The sequence below is a fragment of the Buteo buteo genome, chromosome 11 (assembly GCF_964188355.1).
Source record: "Buteo buteo chromosome 11, bButBut1.hap1.1, whole genome shotgun sequence".
Lineage (NCBI taxonomy): Eukaryota > Metazoa > Chordata > Aves > Accipitriformes > Accipitridae > Buteo > Buteo buteo.
This window is the reverse complement of record NC_134181.1, coordinates 21,769,755-21,792,032: the sequence shown is the minus strand read 5'-3', so window position 1 is coordinate 21,792,032 and position 22,278 is coordinate 21,769,755. Positions and strand designations below refer to the sequence as shown.

The 22,278-nt window shown below is 50.7% G+C and overlaps 1 protein-coding gene across 8 annotated transcripts in view; it reads right to left on the bottom strand.

Moving 5' to 3' along the window:
- Positions 1-4,449: 4,449 nt before the first annotated feature.
- Positions 4,450-22,278, bottom strand: part of WDR59 (WD repeat domain 59) — a 50,238-nt gene continuing 32,409 nt past the window's right edge. The window contains exons 19-27 of one of the 8 annotated variants that reach the window (XM_075040384.1): positions 20,549-20,605; positions 14,380-14,513; positions 12,900-12,981; positions 10,921-11,033; positions 9,703-9,850; positions 9,538-9,610; positions 7,867-7,993; positions 7,274-7,416; positions 4,450-6,183 (exon numbers count right to left, since the gene is read on the bottom strand). In XM_075040384.1, coding sequence (XP_074896485.1) covers positions 5,948-6,183; positions 7,274-7,416; positions 7,867-7,993; positions 9,538-9,610; positions 9,703-9,850; positions 10,921-11,033; positions 12,900-12,981; positions 14,380-14,513; positions 20,549-20,605 — 1,113 coding nt within the window. In that variant the 3' untranslated portion in view covers positions 4,450-5,947. The other 7 variants (XM_075040380.1, XR_012652227.1, XM_075040381.1 and 4 more) reach the window with 7 other exon arrangements.

Sequence of the window (22,278 nt, the reverse complement as noted above, 5' to 3'; positions counted from 1 at the left end):
CCCCCCCCGAGCTCCGCGGTGGCCAAGGCAGAGGAAACCCCAGTCCCTGCTCAGAACTCCCCGGGAGCGCGGGGATCCCTCCCGCGGCCGCCCCACCCCAGCTCTACGTGTCGTCCCCCCACTGGTTACAGCTTTATTTCAATATTTAATTAAATTTCACACATGCAATTAGCCCGGGCGGGCGGCACCACAGCCGGGGGGGAGGGGGTGCCGGGGCCGAGGAGCACCTCCAACCCCCCCCGTCCGAGAATCACAGACAAATAAATCACAAAGAACAACAAGAAAGGAGCTTCTTCACCCCATTTTTTGGAAAGCCATCCCTCTGAGCCGCCCCTGGGATTTTTGGGGGGGGGGGGGTATGTGCTTTGGGGTGACACCCTTGACCACAGGGGTCGGCCACGTGCCGGCAAATTTTGGCGTCACCGGCCGCACCGGGCTGCAGCCAGTGATTAAAGCGAGGCTTGCCAGCTCAGGAATGGGGACCCCCCCGCCCCGGCCCTGCCCCGGCCCCCCCAGGCTTTGGGGTGCTTGAGGTGCTGGCGGGCACGGCTGGCCGGTCGTTAAGTGAGGCCTTTAATCAAGACAGATGCCAAACCCGCCGCGGTGGCCGGCGTCGGCTCCACTTCCCCGCCCGGCTCCCGCCATCGCCCTGCCACCAGCTCGGGGGGAAAAGTCCTTTTTTTTGGGGGGGGGGGGGGGGGCACAGGTTAATTTTCCAGCCCGATGGCAGCAGCGGGGGCTTGGGGGGGGCACGTTCCCAGCCAGGGCTGCATCCTCAGTGCGTCAGCAGAGGGGTGCAGCCGGGGCCCACGGCGGAGGTTTGGGGGGGTGGTCAAAATCCTCCTTTGGGGGCTGGGCGGGAGGCCGGAGGAGCCTCGAGAGGCTGCGGGGAGACCCCAAAGGAGGTGCTGGGGGGGTGGGACACCCCGCTCTCCCGGGGGGCTTTCCCGACACCCTCCACGGCCGGGGCGGCCCCGGCACGGGTGGGTGAGCTCAGCCCCGGCGCGGCCCTCCGGCACGGCAGGGCGGCTCCCGGTCGGGAGGTAAGGTTTTTTGGGGTGAGTGTGGGGGCGAGGTGGGGGCGGAGGCAGATCCAGATGAGCCGGGGCGACCAGCCGGAGGCTGCTGCACCCGCATCCCACAGCGGGTGGGCACGCCACACGGACCCCCGGGTGTGCCCGGGGTGGGCGCGATGGCCACCGTCCCGTCGTAGGGCGCTGGGGGAGGCAGAGGGGACCCCCGGCTGGGACTCCCGCCGTGCCATCCCCGCCAGCCGTGCCGCCTCGCCGTCACCGCGGCCAGTCCTGCCAGCGGCGTGGGTCCAGGCCGTCCTTCGCGGCCCAGCCCTGCCAACGGCGTCCCGTGGCCGCGGCGGTGCCGGGAGCAGCGGCCCCGAGCGCTCCCTGCCCTGTCCCAGCCTCTCCCCGCAGCCGCAGGGGCCGGTGAAACCGGGGAAAGGCATTTCCTTCCCTTCCCTTCCCACCCACGCCCCGACTGGCACTCGCGGACAAGGAGGGCGAGCGAAGGCAAGGCCGGGTGCCACGGGGATGGCCCGGGAGCCGGGGGGATGCACCGCACGCCCAGGTTTCGGGGCGTCCAAGTCCCTCGGGGACCCCGTGCCGCAAAGGGCCACGCTGGGGGCTCGCTCGTGGTCCCAGCTCGGGGCAGGGAGGGATCCAGCCTTTGCCAGCCCCGGGTTCCCCGGCACAGCACAGGGTGCAAAGCCACCGGCTGCCCTGGTGGGTCTCTGCTACCGTCGTCTCCCGAGCACGCAGGGGTTGCCGTCCCCAGCTCCGCCGCAGCAGGGCTTGGGGACATCAGGGAGCCCGTTGTGAGCTGACACCCCACCTGCGCTCATTTCAGGGTGCCGATGGCTCCCGGGCTCCATCGCAGGGGCTCCTTCCCCCACGCCAGCGACAGGGATGTCCGCAGGGTGGGCGAGCCGACCCCCAGCTCTGCGGTGAGGATGGAGATGGAGGATCAGAGGGACCCCGTCACCCCCCGGAGCAGGGACACACCGAGCGCTGGTGGCAGCGGGAGAGGGACGGCGCTGGGACTGAGCTGTACGGCAGACGCTGCCGTAACAGCACCGAATCGGCTGCGGAGGGCTTTGCCGACGGCCACCCGTCCCCACCACCGCCCCCGTCCCCATGCCGTGCCGGCCCCTGGGGTGAGCAGCATTGGGGAGTGGAGCTGGCTGATGATCAGCCTGGCCAAAATGAAAGCAGCCAAATGGTTTTGGCTCATCAGTTCCTGAACTGGTTTACCCACCAGACAGACAGACAGACGCTGGGGCCGGCCCGAGGGAGATGGCTGGAATGTGCCATTGGGCTTTGGGCAGGATCAGGCCCTGCAGCGCTGGCACAGCCTGACGCTGGGTTAATGGGGCTGTGGCTGCACGAGGAGGAGGGGGACGATACAGACACTGCGAGGACCAGCATCCACAGGGAAAGGTTTTCCTTGGCACCTTCTCCGATATCATCGTTTCTCTGCCAAACTCTGATCGTTGGGGATTAAACTTCCTTCTCCGTGCACAGAGAGCCTCAGCAGGGACAGGGAAGGCACCCCATGCTCATTACGTGCCTGCTAGCTCTGCAGAGCACAAAAAGGGTTTAAAAAACTGACGGTGGCCTGGAGGGCACAGCGTGGGCTGTCGTGGGAGCTTTCTCTTCCAGCCATCCTCGGGAAAACCAGGGCGGATGCACTGGTAACAGCCCTGGGGACGCGCTCAGCAGGCAGCTGAAGCAAGTCTTGCCCAAGCACCTACTTGGGGTCGGCCCAAAGGTTCCCCGTGCTCGGCCTCCTCTCCTGTGATGGCCAGGGAAGGGGGCAAGAGCAGGTGCGAGGCGTGGCGGCATCTCCGCAGAGGGGTGCCGGCTGGGGATGCGCGGGCAGCGCTCTCTGGCCTGGCAGCAGCATCAGCGGTGGTCTGGCATGGAGCTTCACTCCCTGCAAGTGCCCAGTCGCTCCTGGAGCTCTGGCAAACCCATGGCATCAGTGATGCCCTGAAGGAAGTCGTTTCACACCCTTCCTATGTGGCGCACAAAGAACTCGCTCCTGCCTCATGCCGAGTGGCTGGTTTAATTCAATGCCCCCTGGTTCCTGCACCAGCAGAAACCATGAAGGGGTCACCTCGCGCCCCAGCATGCAAGACTGACCACGGTCAGCGGCATTGTCCTTTGGGTGGATGCTCTATTTGATTTGCCTGGTTTGACCGTGGCAGTGTCCCCAGAGCTGGTTTGGGGCGCGCTGGCATGTTCTGTGCCAAGACCCGCTTCCCCAGCAGTGCCTGCCTCCTCCTCTCCCCCTCCTGCTCCCTTCTCTCAAGCCTGAAATAGAGAGTGCAATTTGGCTAGATTTGGGAATTTTTTGCACTTTACCAAGTTATTCCAAAGAGCAGGTGGGTAAGAGGACAAGCGGCTGGTGTGGGTCACCAGAGCAGCAACATACCCCATTTCTGATCATTTATTCCAGACAGGGGCTGCCGAGCACAGCGAAGGCAATGCATTTCTCCTCTCGCCAGGCTCCAGCCAGGTGAGAATAAGCCATTCCTTGTTTCCTTGCAGTAGTCACTTCAGCATTGAGCAAGACCGCTCCCAAAGCAACCACTGCACACGCTGCAGGGTGTGAGACAAATGCCCACAGCGTCCGGGAAGAAATTCCACCTACCTGTGCAGGGTTGCACAAACAGCCACGGCAAATGCTTTTCCGCCTCCCTCTGCAGCGCCAGCCACCCTCCACCTCGGAGGTATTCAGATACTATGGAGATAGACCGTAATGAACTGTAATAACACACATAAGTACCACGATCTGTCAGTCCATCACCTTTAAATAACAAGTCTCCTTTCCCTTCCAACCTACACGCACACTCAAGCATGGAAATGAAAATACTTCCAAGCTGAATGGCTGTCACGTAGTAAGGCGGAGGGCGGGAGCCCTCTCCCTGCGGCTCCCGGCAGAGAGCACCCTCGCCTGAGGGCTGGCACAGCACTGGGCAGGACCCCAGCATGCCTGCCTGCTTGCTGGGGGCTCAGACGCTGCCCAGGGCCTCCCCAAACCGCAGGACATGGGGTTTGGTTCACCAATGGCTCAGACACCGCCCGGCTTCATTTTCGCAAGAGGTGCATCACAACCCGTGGGCAGTTCCCAGGCTGGCGTGGCATCGCGGTGCCACGTGCCATCACATCGTCCCTGCACGAAGGCAGCTGGTGCGAGAGCCAGGGTCGCGGTCCCAGCAGCAGTCGGTGAGCCCCCCAGTTACTGAAGGTCCTGCTGCCACTGGGCACAGGTATCCGGAGTGGGACCCCTGGTTTGGGGTGCAGGGAGAGGGCTGTGGGGTGCCCAACCGTGGGGTAAAACACTGGCCACCACGCTGGAAGGGAGAGCTGCTGGGGGCTCCCCATGGAGGGAGAACTAGCACAGCAACACCAAGTTCTATCAGAACAGCACTTAAAAAAATAATTTTAATGTTTTAATGTTTAAGATACACCATCTCTTTATTCCACGGCAGGATCCCCCAGCCTGAGTTAGCACAAAGTTTGGGAGCAGGCACAGCACGTGGCCCTGCTCAGCAGGCAAGCGCGGGAGGAAGGGATCAGTGCTGGCACGGGGTGGCGGGTTACTCCAGCAGGCTCGTCCCTGACCACACATTTGCCCAAAACCAAAGCTCAGGTGGAAGCCTGCTCAGGAGAGGCACAGGCTGCGTGCTCGGTGTGTGCATGCAACCACACAGCAGCATGCCCGGGACGGGAGTGCCCAGAAGGCACAGCCCCAAACAGACAGATTAATCCGGTACATTCTCCAATTGAAGCTCCAGAGGGAGAAAAGACACAAACCTTTTGCCTCCATGAATCCCACCACCCTTCCAAAACCCCTTTTCCCCTAGAAATTGCTGCCTCCCCAGCTCAGAAGCCTCGCCACTCAAGCACATAAGCAGCAAATCTCAAATTATTCATTGACTCCCTCCATAGAGTCTGGAGAAAACAGCCAAAGGAGTTGCATGGCGCAAGCGTCCTCCTTGTGTTTTCCCAGTAAGGAAGCAAGGGCTTTCCAAAATGCCCTCAGATGCCACCATCCATGGAAACGCTGTGTGGATCCCAAACTCAAAAGGCAGGTGCCTTTCCCAGTCACCAGGACATGTCACTGACAAGGCAGGGACAGGCAAGTTAAAGTGCATTGTATCACGGGGTCAGAGCAGGGGAGACCCTTAAGAGTAATGGTACTAAAACTGCTCGAAGAAAGCAACTAATCCTAGTGACCTCAGGCATGTGGCTGGGCTCTTCACACCAGCCGCAGACACTGACCAGTGATTAGGAAGCTATTTAGGAAGTAATCCTGAAAAACATACTTTCATTCTTTTGCTTTATGGGGCAATCTAAACGATGTAAACAAGACATTCAAAATAAGGACCCTGTTGCTTCCAAAAGTAACTCTGAGCACAGTCCCATGGACTATTTGCTCTTTGAGCGCAGTTTACAGTTCGCCTTTAGAGCTCACTGTTGGTTGCAAATTATTTCTGCCTTAACTGTGCAAAGATGACTATTTTGCTCACTTTGAGCCCCTGTAACGAGGCACCTGGAAAGACACTACGTAGCTGGAATGAGTTTTGCTCTGCCAGGCGAGCTGTTTCCAAAGGAGCTTTTTAACACCTCCTCATCCAACAGAGACTAGCCAATATTCACACACTCTTCTGCAGGAGAGCGCAATTTTTCTGGTCTGGCATCCATCGCCAGCAATGGACACAGGGAGTTTGGTCAAATCAGTCTGAAAGCAACCTGGGAAGTGTAGGAATACTGGAAGCACTTGTAAACGTCACTGCAGTGCACCACCAGGACATCCTGCTTCAGCTCCCTGTAGCATCTCCTCCAGACACTGTGGAGCAGAGCTGATTCAACATGGCTTGGGAAGTATTAAATCCAGTTCACAGGCGCCCTGCTGTCAGGACGGCTCAGAAGGTACTCTCGAGCAGACAATGGCATCCACAGCCTGTGGGGCACACCTCCTGGGTACGAAACCACTCCATCATATGGCTGGTGTGGCCTCCGTGTCCGCATGTCAGGCAGAAATTAGAGGAGCCTCGCACTGCCACGTGACAGATAGCGCACTGGAAAGTGAAGCCCTTGCAGATGGCACACTGGGTGCCGCGCACCTCACTGCGGCAGTGGCTGCAGTACACGCCGAACTCTGGTGGGAAGAAAGAAATGGATAGCAAGACAATTAGTGCTGCATACAGCCCCCCGTTCGAGAAACGAGTCCCCTGAACCCACTGCCCAAGAGATTTGCCGCAAATATCCTTCAGGGTGGGAGAACGGTGACTTTTAGAGGTCTCAGTTTGGTCTCCATACAGGAGCAAAGAAACAGGCAATTGGCATGCTGGGGCACAGAGTGGCCCACTAATTCCCCTGATGGCTAAACAGCCGTCAGCTGGGAACATATGTCTGATTTCTAGCTTGGGACACGCTGACACATGCTGCGGAGATGAAGGCTTCCCGCTTGTCTTATCTCTATGAAGTGTAACTAAGAGCAAATGAGAACAGCCTTTGTTTCTCATCATAGAGAGAGCACAGAGCGCACTCGATGCGTGCTGTCAGCGCAGTCAGTGCCATGACCATTAGCCATGGAGGGGCAATGGCAGTGGTCAAAGGCACCAATTTTCACTTTAGTTACTCCCTAGGAAAAGTCTCAGGTCACAAGGTGAGACAACTGCTGCTTCTCTGGCATCTCTCATCTGCTGCTCTCCTCCCAGGTCAAGTGCATTTTTTCCCAGAGGCCTAGGAAGAACACATTTTGGCAGCTGTTCTTAAGCGGCAGTTCTGGGTACCTATGCTGCTGAAAATATTTTGGGAGAAACGCTCTGTTTGCCTATTTCTTGGCTAGCTCACCCACAGTTAGAGATCTTGCAATTTTACGCAGGCACTGTAAGGACAATTCAGCCCAGAAGCAGGGATTAGGACACTGCATGTCTGGGCTCTTATTCGGAGAGAGTAAAGAATAGCCATCAGCATAAATAGCTGAACATTGCTAGGGTAGCAGTATGTACATTCCCAGCTTCGCTGGAGAGATGTTACAGTCTACAAAGCCCTTGAACCAACATCTGCAAGGCTCATCTCCACCCAGAGCTGCGAAGAAGCCAAAACCATTTGCTGGCAGAGCTAACCTCTGGGCAGATCAATGGACAGTTTTCATCCTGCCTGCTGACTGCATGTTCCTAAGTTCCTGAGGCAGAGCTGTGACTCTGCCTGGGCAGCCAGAGCAGACTGAAGCAGGCACTCACCAATTCCTTTGTGGGGATCAGGAGGACAAGAGACAAACTTCAGAACCTCAGCCCGCTTCTCTCGCAGGCCCCAGCGATAAAGGATTTCTCCATAGCACTTCTTAAAGTCATCAAATTGCTGAGTGTTGGCAGGATCCAGGAGCCTCGAGGAACAAACAGGGTTGTCATCCACCTGATTCACTCTCAGACACTCTGGTTGCAATCCTCTTCCCAGTAATGGCTATGCAACCAGCTCACATCACTAGAAGAGCGGCAGATTACTTCCCATGTGTTGCTGAAACATCACTGAACACTAACTGGTCTGGCCTTCGCTTGTTCTACACTCAAGTGTGGACTCAATGGGTGGACTGCCCCCCCCCCCCCCGGGGCCCCCACCACGGCCACCTGTAGATGTATCATATGCAATCCCAGCAGAGTTGATCTGCAGTATGAAGCTTCTCCAAATGACCATCTGAATGAAACTGTCTAGAAGCAGGCATGCTACTCTCTTTCTAGTTTTCACACCACCAACAGAGACCTGGCTATAGAGTTCCAGCTGACTTGGGCACAGAGTAACGCATCCCTGAATACCCCCAAGGCATGCTATAACCTACCTTTTGTTTTTCTCATGCTGGTCTTTCTCACGCTCCCGATGATCAGGATACATCAGGTTTCCGTAACGGAAGTCATCTGGAGAAGACTCGCACCAGGGAGTGGAGGCCTGCTCCATGTCTTTGTTTGCTGCAAGCATCAAAGGTCGTAAGCATACCTCAGAAAGCACAGCACTCACGAGCAAAACATCCTCAAAACTGGAGAAGGAGACATGGAAGACCGCACATTCTCACACCCCAGTTTTCTCTCTAAGACATGGTCATATCACCTTCTGCATTCCTACAAACACTGCTGTACCTCAGAAAACTAAGTGTCAACCTCTACTTGCCAAGTGCTTCTACTGCACTTCTGGTGACAGGATGGGAACGGGGATCATCAGGCAGAGAAATCTAATATGGAGGAATCCCTTTTACCTTCCACTTTAGACAAAAAGTAACTACGCAATCAATCCCATGGAGTTTGCTTGGGAATGTTAATCCCGGCAGGTCTGCGCTCCGCTTTCCTAGACAGGGAGGACTCTCATCACCAGGGCTGCTGTTACGTAAAGGGGCCTCTGTATATAAGGTATTGCCCTGGGGGCAGGGAGAAGACTGCTAATAACCAATATAAGACAACATCAGCTCTGTTAACCCCCATTCTGCACTCTTCCCCGTGTCACAGATGCTTTGATATCGAACTGAAAAGTTACAGCTTTGGTGCTAACAGGGCTGATGCTGCCTCAGGCCATGTATATCACTAGCAATCAGCCAACAGCTTTAACTCTGACACTGGAGCCCTTTAGAGTGACTTTTCTTTGACACCTTCACAGCTCAGCAGAAAATGCCCTTAGGCCTGCAGGTACTCATGGCACCAATAACCCCACCTTCCCAACCACTGCTGTTTTTTCCAGTGACAGGAGAAAGCACAGCATTGCCGTTTCCCCCCAAACTCTGTGGAATTAGCTGGCTGATGACATTGCGAGGTCACTCTTGATAATTGTTGGGTGATCCTGGTGACTGGGAGAGGTACCTGAGCACTGGAGGAAAGCAAATGTCACTCCTGTCTTCAAAAAGGACAAGAGAGAGGACCCAGGAAACTGCAGGCCAGTCAACCCAACCTCGATCCCTGGGAAGGTGATGGAGTAGCTAATCCTGGGAACCATGTCCAGGCACAGGAAGGACAAGGAAATTACCAGGAGTAGTCAGCATGGATAACAGCCTCAAACTGTGCAAAGCGCTAGGGCTGTGGAAAGCCTATGGCACCAGGCAGCATTGAGGCAGTCATCCCGAGTGTTTGCTATAGCCAGGCTGGAAGCAAACCAGTACAGTGGTCTGTCCCTTTACTTGTCACCATGTGGAAAAGGCAGCAGTGTGAGCTCTTGGCTCTGGGTTAACCTGTGATCCAGGCGACTAGCTTGGTATGTCGAGGGTGTTTGTAACAATTTCTCCAAAGCCCAGTCAGACAGCATGCTACAGAAGTCAGAAGGGGCAGGACTGCGAGAGCATTTACACAGTTACTGCAAGCCCTGTTCGCTTCCAGCCATGGAGTCACATCACGTTGGCCAAACCCCAGAAAGCTGCTCTGGTAGCAATCACACCCAGTACTAACTCCCTTCTTTCCCCACCATAGGAGCCATCTAAAACCTAGGCCAGAAGGGAGGCAGGTTCCTCTATTTACTCCCCAGGTCTCGGTACCTATGCTCCAGCCTCCAGTGCCAAGTCCAGGATCTGACATGCTGGAACAGGAGCCAGAGGAAGTAAAGCTGGGCTGTTGAGGGGGAAAGGAGAGGAAATCATGTCATCTACCTGAAAGATGTTCAAAGATATCCAAGACAAATGGGAAAGAAATGGCGGTCATACATATCGGCTGTGGGAGGCCAGGTTGGAGGCACGCTGAGGAAAGGGGCCATAAGAGTTTGGGCAGCCCTGTAGCCTGGATTGGGCTTCAAACACGCTGCACAGCATGGCCAGGGTCTGCACATCGTGGAGCTGTGAGTAGTGAGCCAGCCTGGGAAATGAAAAAGAGAGACAGTATGAGATTGGGCAGAATTCAGTGGCAAAGGCACTGAGACTCCAGGGCAACTAATTTCGAGCCTGTTGCATAAATCCATTTGGGTCACATTACTGCCCACAGGAGGCATGTGTGTTCTGCAGGACTGGGTTGTCTTTTCCTTCATACCTTTGAGGAGCCAAGTCGTCCTCCTGAAAACACTCGTGGCCTAACAGGTGGGGGAATCCAGCAGTACTTGTGGCCTGATTATCCCAAGTTTGCGCAGCTTCAGGAACAATGCCCATAGAACTGATTTTAACTGGATGTAATGCTGGAGCCATTAGACTCACTCCCAGCCACAATGTCTTTTTGACAAAACCCTCTACAAGCAAGCATCCTGCATCTAGATCACAAGGCAAAACCCCACCACACGTTTTCTGGATAGCTGTGAAGTTTCTGGATTGCTCTGAAGACTCAGAGTGACGAAGAACTACCTGTGTTCCCCCTCCCACTGCTGCCATACAGCAGGAAAGAGCTAGGTCAAGCAACAATATACAAAGTATACCACACAAATCCTGTACCTCCAAATAGGGTGTATTGACAGATAATATCAATTACTAATTATGTCCCCTCCTGAACAGATTCACTGGCAGGAAGACATTTGCAGCTAACACTTGGCTTTGAGACCAGCTGAATGATTTCCCAGTAATGCTATATGGCAACAGCGAATCTGGAGGTGAAAAAAGCAGCTGCACCAACATGCTCATTTAGGAGGTGGGGAGCACAAAACCAAAATCTCCAAGTCAGGCATTGTGGGCATGCTGGAAAGCAGAGCTCCAACTGCACCTGGCCTATTGCTCAATGTTAGCCAAGGAAGACCTGGGTGCTAGATGGGAGGCCAAATGCTGCCTCCTGCATGTCATAAACACACTTGCAGCTTCCCTTCTTGATGCATCTCAGGCTTGAGAGGGGAAAAAAAAAATACATACTACTCCAAATCTGAAATGATGCCTTAGAATGTACATAGTTATGGAGGGCTCTGCTTCAGCAACCATTCCCCAACCCCTCCCCAGCATTCAGACACCTACAAGGACTCCAGTAATTGGCGTCCAAATGGATGTTGTGCCCAAGGTATCTCCAAATCTGGGTCAGACTTCGGTCCAAGACAGAGATCAGTGGCGACCATGGCCAGTGACCAAACCTGGCAGACAGGAAGGAAAAGCATCAAAGCTACAATTAGAAATAACCACACTCCCAGGGCATAGGTGTGCACAAATTCACTCACAGACAGATAATAATGGAGCTTGCTTTTTTTTTTTTCTTTTTTCTGGCAGCAGGCAGCAGTTTCAGCCTCCGTGTCACAAATAACATGTAGAGTAACACAAAACCGAAGCTTTCCCTGTCCCACGTGCTTTGAGTTTGGGTTAAACTTTGAAGAAGAATTGTCTATAGTCTAACAGACGTATCAGGGTAGCCTAACAGACCTATTAGTGCATTTTATATTCACAAATCTCAAAAGGGTTTAGATTTGATACAGTTCTTGGGTTCAGAGATGTCTGGTGGCAGAAAGTTTACTGGTGAATGTATTTGCATGAAAAGTATCTTTTGATTAGTTTTGAGTGTTATTGAACACCTCTGTTCTCCTAGCATAGCCCAGCACAGACGGAAGTACAATTTGCCATTTCTACTCCAACAGTTTAACTGTTAGATTTCATGTGAAACTTCTCCTTCATTTATGATCCTCTGAAAATGGTTCCATCTTTTCAGTCTCTATACCACTGATCTAGAACTGTTTTTTCTTCTGTGCCTTTTAAAATGGGGCAATTAGGATATTCCAGGGAAAAGCAAAGCTCCTAGTTTGGCATGAAAAAAAGAGCAGGAAAGGAAAAGGAGCATAGTGCTGGAAAGACAGCAGAAATCAGAGAGCTGACAACGTGGAAAAGTAAAGAAAAAACACATGATCCAAGTACAAAGAACAGCCAGGAACAGTAGTCCCACAGCTGCTCACTGTGCAACCAGAGAGAAAGGAACAGGAGAGAAACTGATAAAAGGACAGGGCTGAGTACAAGAGAGCACAGAAAGGAAATGGGAAAGATGCCAATTCCTACACTGCTATAGAACACATCTTACATGTAACCTGCAACTCAAGCCTCCACGTCTTCTAGGAACAAGGCAAGCTGCAGTACAAGCTGGAGTTGCACAGGACAGGGAAAAACAAGCAAGAAACAGAGGTATCTCAGAGAATCTTGCTGAAGTTATTCCACCCAAGCCCTGGTCCAAGGTGGGCAAACCAGACAGCAAGATGAAGCACAAAGGGGAACTAGACCTACCTTCTCTCTCCTGGTCTAGCAGAACCAAGAAGCAAGACAACAGCTTGAGTTTGCTTCTGCTTAGATCAGGTAAGCCTATCCATGTTCCCTGCCCACGTCTAGGAAGAGCCAAACGCTCAGGAGAGGTGCACAGCTCCTCTGGCAGTGCCAGCTCCCATCTCTTTCAGGCACTGCTGCGTCCTCAAATGTTGTGCCTGTTGCAATGGACTAATTGCACAGAAAAGGATGGGCCATAACAGCCATTTTTCTCCTATTATTAGCTGAAGGCAAGTAGCCAACCCCATTCTGGGCCTGGGTCCCTGGGCTCAGACTCTCTTGGAGAGAAGCTAGCTGCAGTCAGCACCCAGTGCCAGCAGAGATGAATACCAAACAATGAGAACAATTACATAAGTAAGAAAAAATCACCGATCAAAATGCTGACAGCAGCTAGGCAACTCTGTGCACAGCTACTCCATTTGCTGACTCAAAAGTAGGCTGCATTCCTTGCTTTGCCTGCAGGAATTCCCTGAAAAATGTGCTTCACTCAGTTTGGCAAAGGGCATAACACAATCTGCTTGCAGCCCTAGGAAGGGATTTCTCGATGCCAAGTGTCAATGAGGTAGAAGTCACTGCCATGGCTGTTCAACAGGCTTTGGTTCACCAAGAACCCAGATGGCTCTTTGGGTATCAAGGTGACAGCACAAGCCATTTGAGGGTAGTGCAGCACGCTGAGGAAGAGGTCTGATTTAACGTCATACCTGTACGAGATCCCTCCGTCCCACAGCCAAGGCTGAGGCGGCATTCTTCTGGCAAGTCTCCTGGATATTATTCACATTCAGTCTAAAAAGAAAGGAGATAGCTCAGCTCTGGCTTGCATGTTACCTATGAAGGTGGGCTGGGATGGGGGCAAAGTGGTACTGGCAGCAGTGAGCAGCTCAGAACTTTCTGATCTATACGAGCATGCTAGCATGGCTAGGATCCCATCCCTTCCTTCTCTCTTATTCAGGGATCACCTCCATCCTTCTCCCACTATTCATCTTCACTAACACACCGCATATCAAGTCCAGTGCCAAACTAGCTGGGATTGATCTTAAAAAACACCATTTCCAAGGAGATATTGGACTAAACTTGTGCCAGGATACCATCAAGCCAAGATGCATTCTTGTCCCTAGAAGCTGGTGGTTACATGGTCCTGTTCCCCTTCAGCCTGTTGGTCTGCTCTCACTGACCTGGAGGGAGATGGTGGTATGCTGTGGAGAAACAGGTTGGTCTTCAGCCTATTCCCCAGTAGGGTAATACACCCACCGAGGAGTCTCCAAGACGCCAGCAAGGTGGGCTGAGGAAACCCACATGGGCTTTCCTGCTTATCGTGAGAAATCTTCCTGAGACACTTGACACTTTTACGGCTTAAGGTCTTACAGCAAATGGAAAAGAGTCAGGCTGTTTACACATGAGATATCCAGAGAAGAAAGGTCCAACACATCTTTTTAAAGAACATTCTTTTTAATAATATAGAAAAGAGAGAAGGAAGATTTCCAGCCCCCCTGGAAGAGAAGCCTGCTTCTTCCCTGAATGTCCACAGACTGGAAATTCTGTCAAGGACCAGACAGTATTACCAAAGCTAAGGAAGAAAAAATTTAGGAGATTTTGTAACTATCTGAATTAGATAGTTTGGAAAAATAAGCCCCACCCAACAAACACCGCACAGAACTTCTCCATCCTTTCCATTAAAGCAGAAAAACTTCCTGGACAGACACTCGCCTGTACAACCAAGTCTCCAAGTGAATGGGAGTTCCAAGTACTTCTGAAATTAAAAAGCCTTATGAGCTACTAACACTTTTATAGTTTGAAAATGAGCATTTATTGGGATTTTTAAGCCTGTGCATTTAAGTGTGGAGTTTAACATGAGATTTAAAAAATAATTTGTACTGATAATCTCTCTCTTTAGCTGGCAAAAACCTGAACCTGTAAGATTTGCAGTGATGATGCTGGAGCACCAGTTCAAACTGTGTACAATACCCCATCACAAACTTCTTCCATCACACTTTTCAAATTTATAGGAAGCAAGTGCCCTCTCACAGGCAGAGAGGGATACAGTAAAAAAAACCAGCAAGGCAAGAACAGAGGAAGAAGGTAAGGAAACATTCAAAGATCAGTGCTGACTGATTTCAGTATTAAAGCACAGCAATGCCAAAGATGGCTGTTTTCATTTGGGAAAGGATGCCAGCCTGTACTCACATGTAGAGCTCTCCCAGCAGCTTGTGGACAGGCAGCAAGCAGGAAATATCTTGGATAATAACTTTCCCAGCGGCTTTGATGGGTCGGTTGTTGGCATCTGTCCCTTCTCGTTTGCTTTTCCACCTCCTTGATTTCTGCAGAACAAATGGCAACGTGTTACTGGGGAGGAGGACAGCAGGCTTCTTGGGCCAGGGAACAAAGCACTAGGGTCAGGAATAATGCAAGCAGCACCCAAACCTGCCTTTCAGAAGGCTCTGTGTTACCCTGGAAAACATCCGTGACATGCCCAGGAGAACAAGCATCTCCATCTGTAGGAAGTGAAAAGCAGGTCAAGGCAGCGAGCTCAAGGTCAAACTCACTCAAAAAGTATTTTGTGAGTTCCCCTGTGAAAGCCAATAAGAGAACAAATCAGCATCGGGATGCCAATCAAACCTGGGCAGGCTTGGCAGGACAGCTCAATTATTCTCATTAGAGGTCTGGTCTGGGAACCCTCTGCACACAGACCACTGCTGACTTCACCCAACATCAGCACAGAGGCATGTGGGAGGCAGCTTCTGCTTGCCCTGAGTGAGCTTCAGGGCAAGCTGACAGCTCCAGACTGTCTCTTTTGGTCTCTTCTTCCAGTGTTTGAGTACACCCCTGTTTAGCACCAGGACAGGGCTCCCAGCTCCTGCTTTATCAACAGCTTCAAACAAACAATTGGCAGATGATAAAACAGGGCCCAAGTTTTCCTAGCAAGGATCCTTAGCTACCATGCTCACAGCTACTTACAGCTAGCTCAGGACATAAGGTGGGGGGAGAAGAAAGGAGAGGAATCAACACAAGGGAACAAAACCATGAAGCCAAGATGATTCCCAAATACTCCCAGTAATAGACAGAGGCCATCTAAACACCAAGCTGCATAAAGTTACTTGGCTGTATGAAACACCGTAGAGTATTTGGCTGGTATCCTGGCCCCTTCCAGCTCCACACTCTAGGAAGGTGAGGAGGAGGGATGAGAGGATGTGCAGCAGCACGACAGGCAGAAGGCACTGGAGCTCTACCGAGGGAAGCACTGGCTGCTATGCAGGGTTCCTAAGTGCAGCAAAGGATGCTTTGCAATGCTGCTCCCCTGTGGCGTGTTCCCTCACAGACAGACAGAGTCCACGCTCCTATGCAGAAGCGTCTCCTGGTCATACTGAGTTATGGAGAGTCTCCTGAGACACTTCTGATGGGGCTTCCTACACCCCCCGCTGAAGCAGAACAGTACCTTTGAAGAAGCCAGCAAAGCAGCCCTGTGCTGATGGCTCCGCAGCGCAGGCAGAGCTAGCACAGGCAACACATGGGTGCTCCTAAAGAGCAGGCTGGGCTACAGGAAGGGCAGGACTTGGACCTGCAAGCAGGGTCACTTCTACTGTGGACGTCGGGCCAGCTTTGGGATGGCTGGGTGCGAAACTGCCTTTGACCATGATCAGGCAATCCTATGAGAACCTGGCAGGCTTATCACAGACACAAAATTCCCTTAAAAAACCCAACTACTGACCTTAAGAAATTAATTCCTTCTTCACTGCCTGCCTGGCCCAAGCTTAGGCCCATGTGCTGAGGGAGGTTTTGCCGCACTGAGCGTACTGCTAGCACATGCCACAAGAAGCAAAAAGGATGTGCTCCTGAAGTCACTTTGGATGCTGGGTGACCAAGGCTCAGAGGCTCAAGCACAGGCTTGACAGTAAGTGAAGGAGGTGTTTCAGACTTGAAGGCAGTGAAGGTGGATTTTTCGAAGGATGCTTATGTGACAGAGCATCACCACGGTTCCCTTGGTCTTCCACCATTCCCCAGAGTAAAGAGAAGCAGAGTGTGCATGCTACCCAACATTCAGAGGTGCCAAATGCTGGTGGAAACAGGGCTGTCAGCATTCAGTGCTATGGAAAAAGCTGTCTGACTAGGGCATGATTCTGTTCTCTGCCACGTCCCCTCAAGTTGTAATTCATCCAAGCAGAATTCACCTGCACTATTTATCTGCTAAATCACTCCAAAGCTGAGCAGTGCTATGCAGTGGAAGGTGGCTAGAACATGGTCAGGTGGGAGACCAAACTCTTTTCAGTCCATCAGTTCCTAATTGAGGCGCTGCCTGGATCAGCTCTGGCTCTCTTGCCATTGGGCAGACTATACTTCTTTTGATAACACCTAAAGATGTAGCTAGCCTTCCTGTGCTGAAGGATGTGGGCTGTATTACAGCCAGGTTCCCAAATAAAAGCAGCACCTGTACCTCACTCCTTGTCAGGGCAGCCAAATGCTGTCTCCTACGTGCAGCAAGAAGCTGCTGATGCTGCCAAAAACAATACTTGAGCAAAGCTTGGGAGCCCCAGCACAACAACGTGCCATCAGGCAAGAGCTCAGGCACTGTCCTGGAAGGGCTACCAGGCATCTCACAACAAAAGCTGTTATTTGTGCTGTGTCTGAGCAGGTATTTGAACCCAGGCTTGCAGATGCAGAACCACATTCTGCAGGTCTATCACCAAGGGCTTCTAGAGCTCGGCAGGTAATCTGGAGAGCAACTTGCCACCTCCTGACCATCTGTAAGCCAGCTGTCCCCAGGACTTGCAGCCGACGCAGGTTCTCTGACCCATCATCAGCAACAGATTCAACCTGCTCCTGCCCTCTGCAAGAGCGGACTGAAGAAGCCTCCCAACAGGCATTTCAAAGACTAGAAACATGGACAACACATATCACTTTCCACAGGTAATTCAGTCACTTTTTTTTTTGGAGGAGAATGACAACAAATGAGGATGAGAATGGAAAAGAGATCCCATGAATGGTTTCCACTACTTGCTGTTAGCGTATCACCAGACAAATGAAGACACTAAATGTATCAGAACCCCCTGAAAACTTGGACTCACAACAACATTGTCCTGTTTTCTTCCTCTTAGCACTGCCTATTTACTGGCAAAGAGGGAAGCCCTAATTCTTCACTGGCGCAGCTCCTGGAGTAGAGTCAGTCGATGGCCATATGCCCTGCCAGTACTACACTTCCATGACCACTACTTCCTGCCCCTCGAGCTGTGACAGAAGAAAATCATAAAACCACATGTAGAGTCACCATTAAAGATGTCTGGTTTTTGCAATTCAGGTTTGCCTCAGCTACAGCAACAAAGTGTTAGAAAAAACTACGATCAGAAGTATGGGAAACATCATGGATGAGGTAAAGCTCATTGCCATTGACAGCAGAAGCTCTACTTTGAACCAAGTAATTGCTGGCGTTAATTACAGGAGTAGCTCTCCACCAGGCAGTATTTGAACACTTTTAACAGGGATTACCAGAGGCAAGGAGAATTGTAGCCTGGGTCTGTCTGGCCAAGGTCCACCACAACGTTCCTCCCTCCCTTCTGCCTCACCTCTTCTCCCAGAAGCAGCTCCCACTATGGTGTTATCGAAAGGTGTCACTGAGGCTCACGGGCATTAGGGTAGAACAGAAAATGTGTCTCTTCCTAGGGGCTGGAGCACAGGTCATGAGGGGGAGCAGGGAACATAACGGTTGGAGCTGAAGCAGAAATCAACATGCATGCACCAGGCTAACTATTGACAGCTGAAGGGCAAAGACATAGGTCTTCTGCACTGCCCCCAACACGTCTAGCTCTTTCTGCAGCCTAGAATCCATGCCAAGGAGAACTGCATCTACCCAGCTGCTCCTGAGAGTTTAAGGAGAGGAAGAAAAGAAAGAAAATAGCTACAGTGATAGTAAATTAAGACTCATCAGCTCCTCAGAGCACCAGAAGGAAAGAAACCAGAGCATTTATGACAATCATGGGGTTGGAGGTGATAGCGGGTAACAGCACTGAATAATGACTAAGAAAGCCAGCCTGCACCTGCACTACCATACCCAAGGCTGTAATTTGCTGCAATCTGAGGTGATAACGATGGCAGTAAATGGGTTACATGTAGAAACAGATAGCCCAAGAATAAGCCACCAACTGCTTCGTAGCAACCACCATCATCACTGCATACTCAGCAGAAGTAGTTAGAAAATGCTGCATGCCTGCTTGGAAAGGATGCTGAACAGTTGGGTATGTGTGTCTTTGGATCCTGCTGAGGCAGGCAGTGCCGTAAGTAGCATCATGAAATGTGAAGTGCCTGTTTCACATAAGCGTATGCAAAATTTCAGGGTTTGTGGTATAAACTGGTATTAGTAGGGCAAAGAGAAAGGTTGCGGACAGAAGGGAACAGACTTGATGCCGAAGATTAAGCTGCAATAAGGCATTTATGAAATAAAGAGTTAAACCTGCTAAAAGTCAGTTTCAAGCTGCTTCTAGTATTATTTTTTTTAGATAAAATTTAAAAATTGCTGGCTCCTTAGAGAAAGCTATGCTCCTTTATTCTGAACAACTGCCTACAGATTAACTCCCCCATGCAGGTCACGCAGCACTGCCTGGATTTTCTCTTCAAAATAATCAACATTTACTATTTCCAGCATCTCCCACAGTACCAGGCACCTTCCACAAAGGGGCTAAAAAAACAATCTGAGGCACTTTTGAATCAAGCACCCCACAGCAGGAATATTTCTTTATAGCTTACATCAATTAATAGCTGGCACCTGCCCTGAAGCACAGGGATTTCTGAAGTGGAGGCTAGTCATTACCTAGAAAGAAGGAGGAGATATTTCTTCTTCTAGACTTGCTAAGCTCTTGCTTCCCTGAGCACCTTGAGCAATGCTGAGCAATTCTTCCAGAAGGAAGGTCTGCACAAATAATCCACACCTCTCCTCGTGCATGCCCACATCTTCGCCTTGGGCACTATTGCCAGCTTTATAGAGCGTGATTAGCCTCTTCCAAAGGTTATCCACAAATACAATCAGTCCTTCAAGACTTGGACTAATCCATGTATCATTTTTAAGTATACATTACACAAAATTATAACTTTATCACATCGCTACTTGTTCTTCCTTCCAAGCCAGTGGTAAGGGAATTAAAACTGTGGCCCTTTGTGCATCACAATTTACCACACCACAAGCTGGCAAGTTCCTTGCTTGGTTTTCTTTCTTTCAGTCTGTTCCTGATCCAAGACAGAACTCCATTTCTTGTCTCCACTGCTCACATTTCTTCATTAGTTCTTTGCAAAAAGCCTTGATGGAGTCAAGTAAATTACTTCTGGTTTCTTTCACCTATTATTTGCTAGTATAGCCTTAGAGCTGTTGTAATTAGGAAGGCTTGATCCTATTATACCAAGTTAAATTAGGTGTTACAGGATTCTATTTTATTCCCTGCTGTCTTATGAAGAGATAGCATGAAGGACAGCAGCTGTGAAAAAACAGTTGTTCACACAGACATTAAGAAAAACGGATCTGAAGAGATCATCTTTAAATTGAAATGGAGTTTTCTAAGCTTTGCCTATGCTTGGCAGATGAGTGATGAGATAGTAATTGCCCAAATTTACAGCACAGCTTGAGCAATGCTGATATCATCAAGATGTTCACATGAATGATGTTCAAGCTTGAGGGACACGTGGACCTGACTAATGGAAAATGACTGTCAAAGCAGTCTCAAAAGGGCAGGTGCCAGCAGGAGGGACTACCTGCCAGGGTGGCTGGAAGTGCAACCACTCGAACTGAACGCAGGGTGGTGCGATTCCAAGGGCTGGGAGAAGATCACAAATTAAGGAGAAATTCTATTTATTGCTCCAGGAAATAAGACTTTATGGTGCATTGCACTGAGAATAGGCAGCTCATTTTAATGAGATGACGGATCATTGTCAGCAACTCAACCAGTTTGTTTCTTCCACAGCTCTTAAGTAATTCTCCCTCTTCAGCAAGGCTTCATCTTTTTCAGAAACAAGGTGCTCTAATGTTAGTCTCATCAGTTGGTTGATGATGCATAATAATCATTCAGCTCCTCTGCAGCGCACACTTTGTTTCTTAGAGGTTGATCTTTTCTTACACTTCAAACTACCCCTTGGCATCCTTTCCTGACTGCTAGACCAAGTAAAATAGGCATGTTGTAGGTCGGTATTTGTACCCTGCAAACTAGTGTCTGCTCCTGTCCACTTACGCGTGCATTCACTCTTACTGAAGCCCTGTGTGGAGTGCAAGTCCCCCACCTCTGTGCAGGTTACTCAAAGGCAGGCAGGTGGCATTTTATTCTTGGGCCTTGGGCAGAAGACAGGGTTATATCAAGGACAGTATTAGCACAGCGCACAGTACCGGGAAGTCGTTAATTGCTTGTATGGACCAACGTCGCCGGGCAGAGCGAGGAGACATCTGTATGTGAAAACGTTATACCCAGGAAAAGGGAAGAAAGACACCAAGAAAATTAAAGACAAAGGTAAATAAACTGAAATGAAACGTGCCCTGAACCAGCAGAGTAAAAGATACTGTTCCCAATGGTTCTGTTACACAACAAACAGTTGCAAACCATGATCCCCACTTTCATCCACACACAATTATACTATACAACATCACCTACAGCCCTGGCAAAGCAAGGGCTGCTGTGTCTGTGCTCCACACAGACACTGTGGAAGACTTTGGCAACCACAAATCGGAATAAAGTCTTCCACACAGAGTTATATTGCTGCAAGAAGCACTGAACTGCTTCATGTGACCTTGTTCATACCATGAATTGACAGCAGAGCAGAGGACAACACCCTGGTGTCCCACATGCCAGGCTCTTCTCTAACCAGTTTTAGTCCTCTTGGTTGAAGAGGAAGGCAGCTAAGTGCAGACTGCATTTAACACATCTGTCCAGCACCATGGCACAGAAATCTGCAGGAAGCTAAATAAACACTCCTGCTTACTCAGATATCCCTTTAACATCCAGCATCCTCCAGGACTTCATTCACTGGAACCTGCTGTAACTGTTCACTTTCATTTTAAAAAACAAAAGCCACATGTCAGGATATTAGAAGGATGTAGAGACCCAGCTACTTGGCAGGGCCATGTAGAAATTGTCATTATAGGTTGAGGAACTCATTCAGGTTGAGCGAGCAATCAAATTCACTGACTGTCTATGCAGAATAGGTCCAAAGTAGGCTTCCATTATGAACTTGCAGACATTTCATTAACTACTCAATGCAGTATTATAGCAAAAATAAATGGAAACCCTCAAAGCACATTACTGTGCACTCAGTTGAAAAAAAAATTCTGTTATAGTTCTGTAAGAGTCAACACAATAAAAAAGGTTATTTGTATTGTGTGCAATGTATTTTACATTTATTTCCAGCTGATGATAGGCAGTTAGGACCATCAGCCATGCCTTCAGCCTCTACCTTCCCTTGCATCTCACTGCTGGGAGAACCCTGCAGTCAGGGAGCCGAGGGATTAGCCTGGCTGCAGAGCTCTACAGAAAGAGAGAAGACTGTAGCCTTGTGCTACAGGGTCCTCCACCAGGCCTCACAAGAGAAGAAAAGGGTTAGTTGAAGGAAATGAGGTACAGTGAAGAAGAAACAAAACTAAGCTCAGTCCCCCCGGCAAAGTCCTGCTCTCCTGTAGGCAGCCACTGCTGTCAGACTATGCTCCCATGTGCTGTGAGTTTGAGAGCTCTGCAACCGGGTGGGCACCAGGCAAAGCCTGAGGGATGTCCTGAGAAGCAGCAGTTTCCAAGCCCTGCCAAATTCCCCAATGGGAAGCATTGAGGACACTGCTGTCACCACCCCTGTGTACAGCTGTCCTTCAGGCAAGGCTGAGCTGTTCCCAGGTCCCCACTGGCATGACCCTCTAACTAGGGGGGAGAAAAACACAGCCATGGCACCTTCTTTAAGAGACATCCAGGTTTGAAACACTGATGGCATTGCCACAGTAAAGATACAGCTTCTCCTTTCTGCTGACTTCTATTCTTTAGTGGTTTTTTTTTTTTTTGAGGAGTGAAAAAGAGGAAGGAAGAAAGGAGAAGTGTGCATGTGTGAATAAAAAGATATATATATATGTGTGTGTGTGTC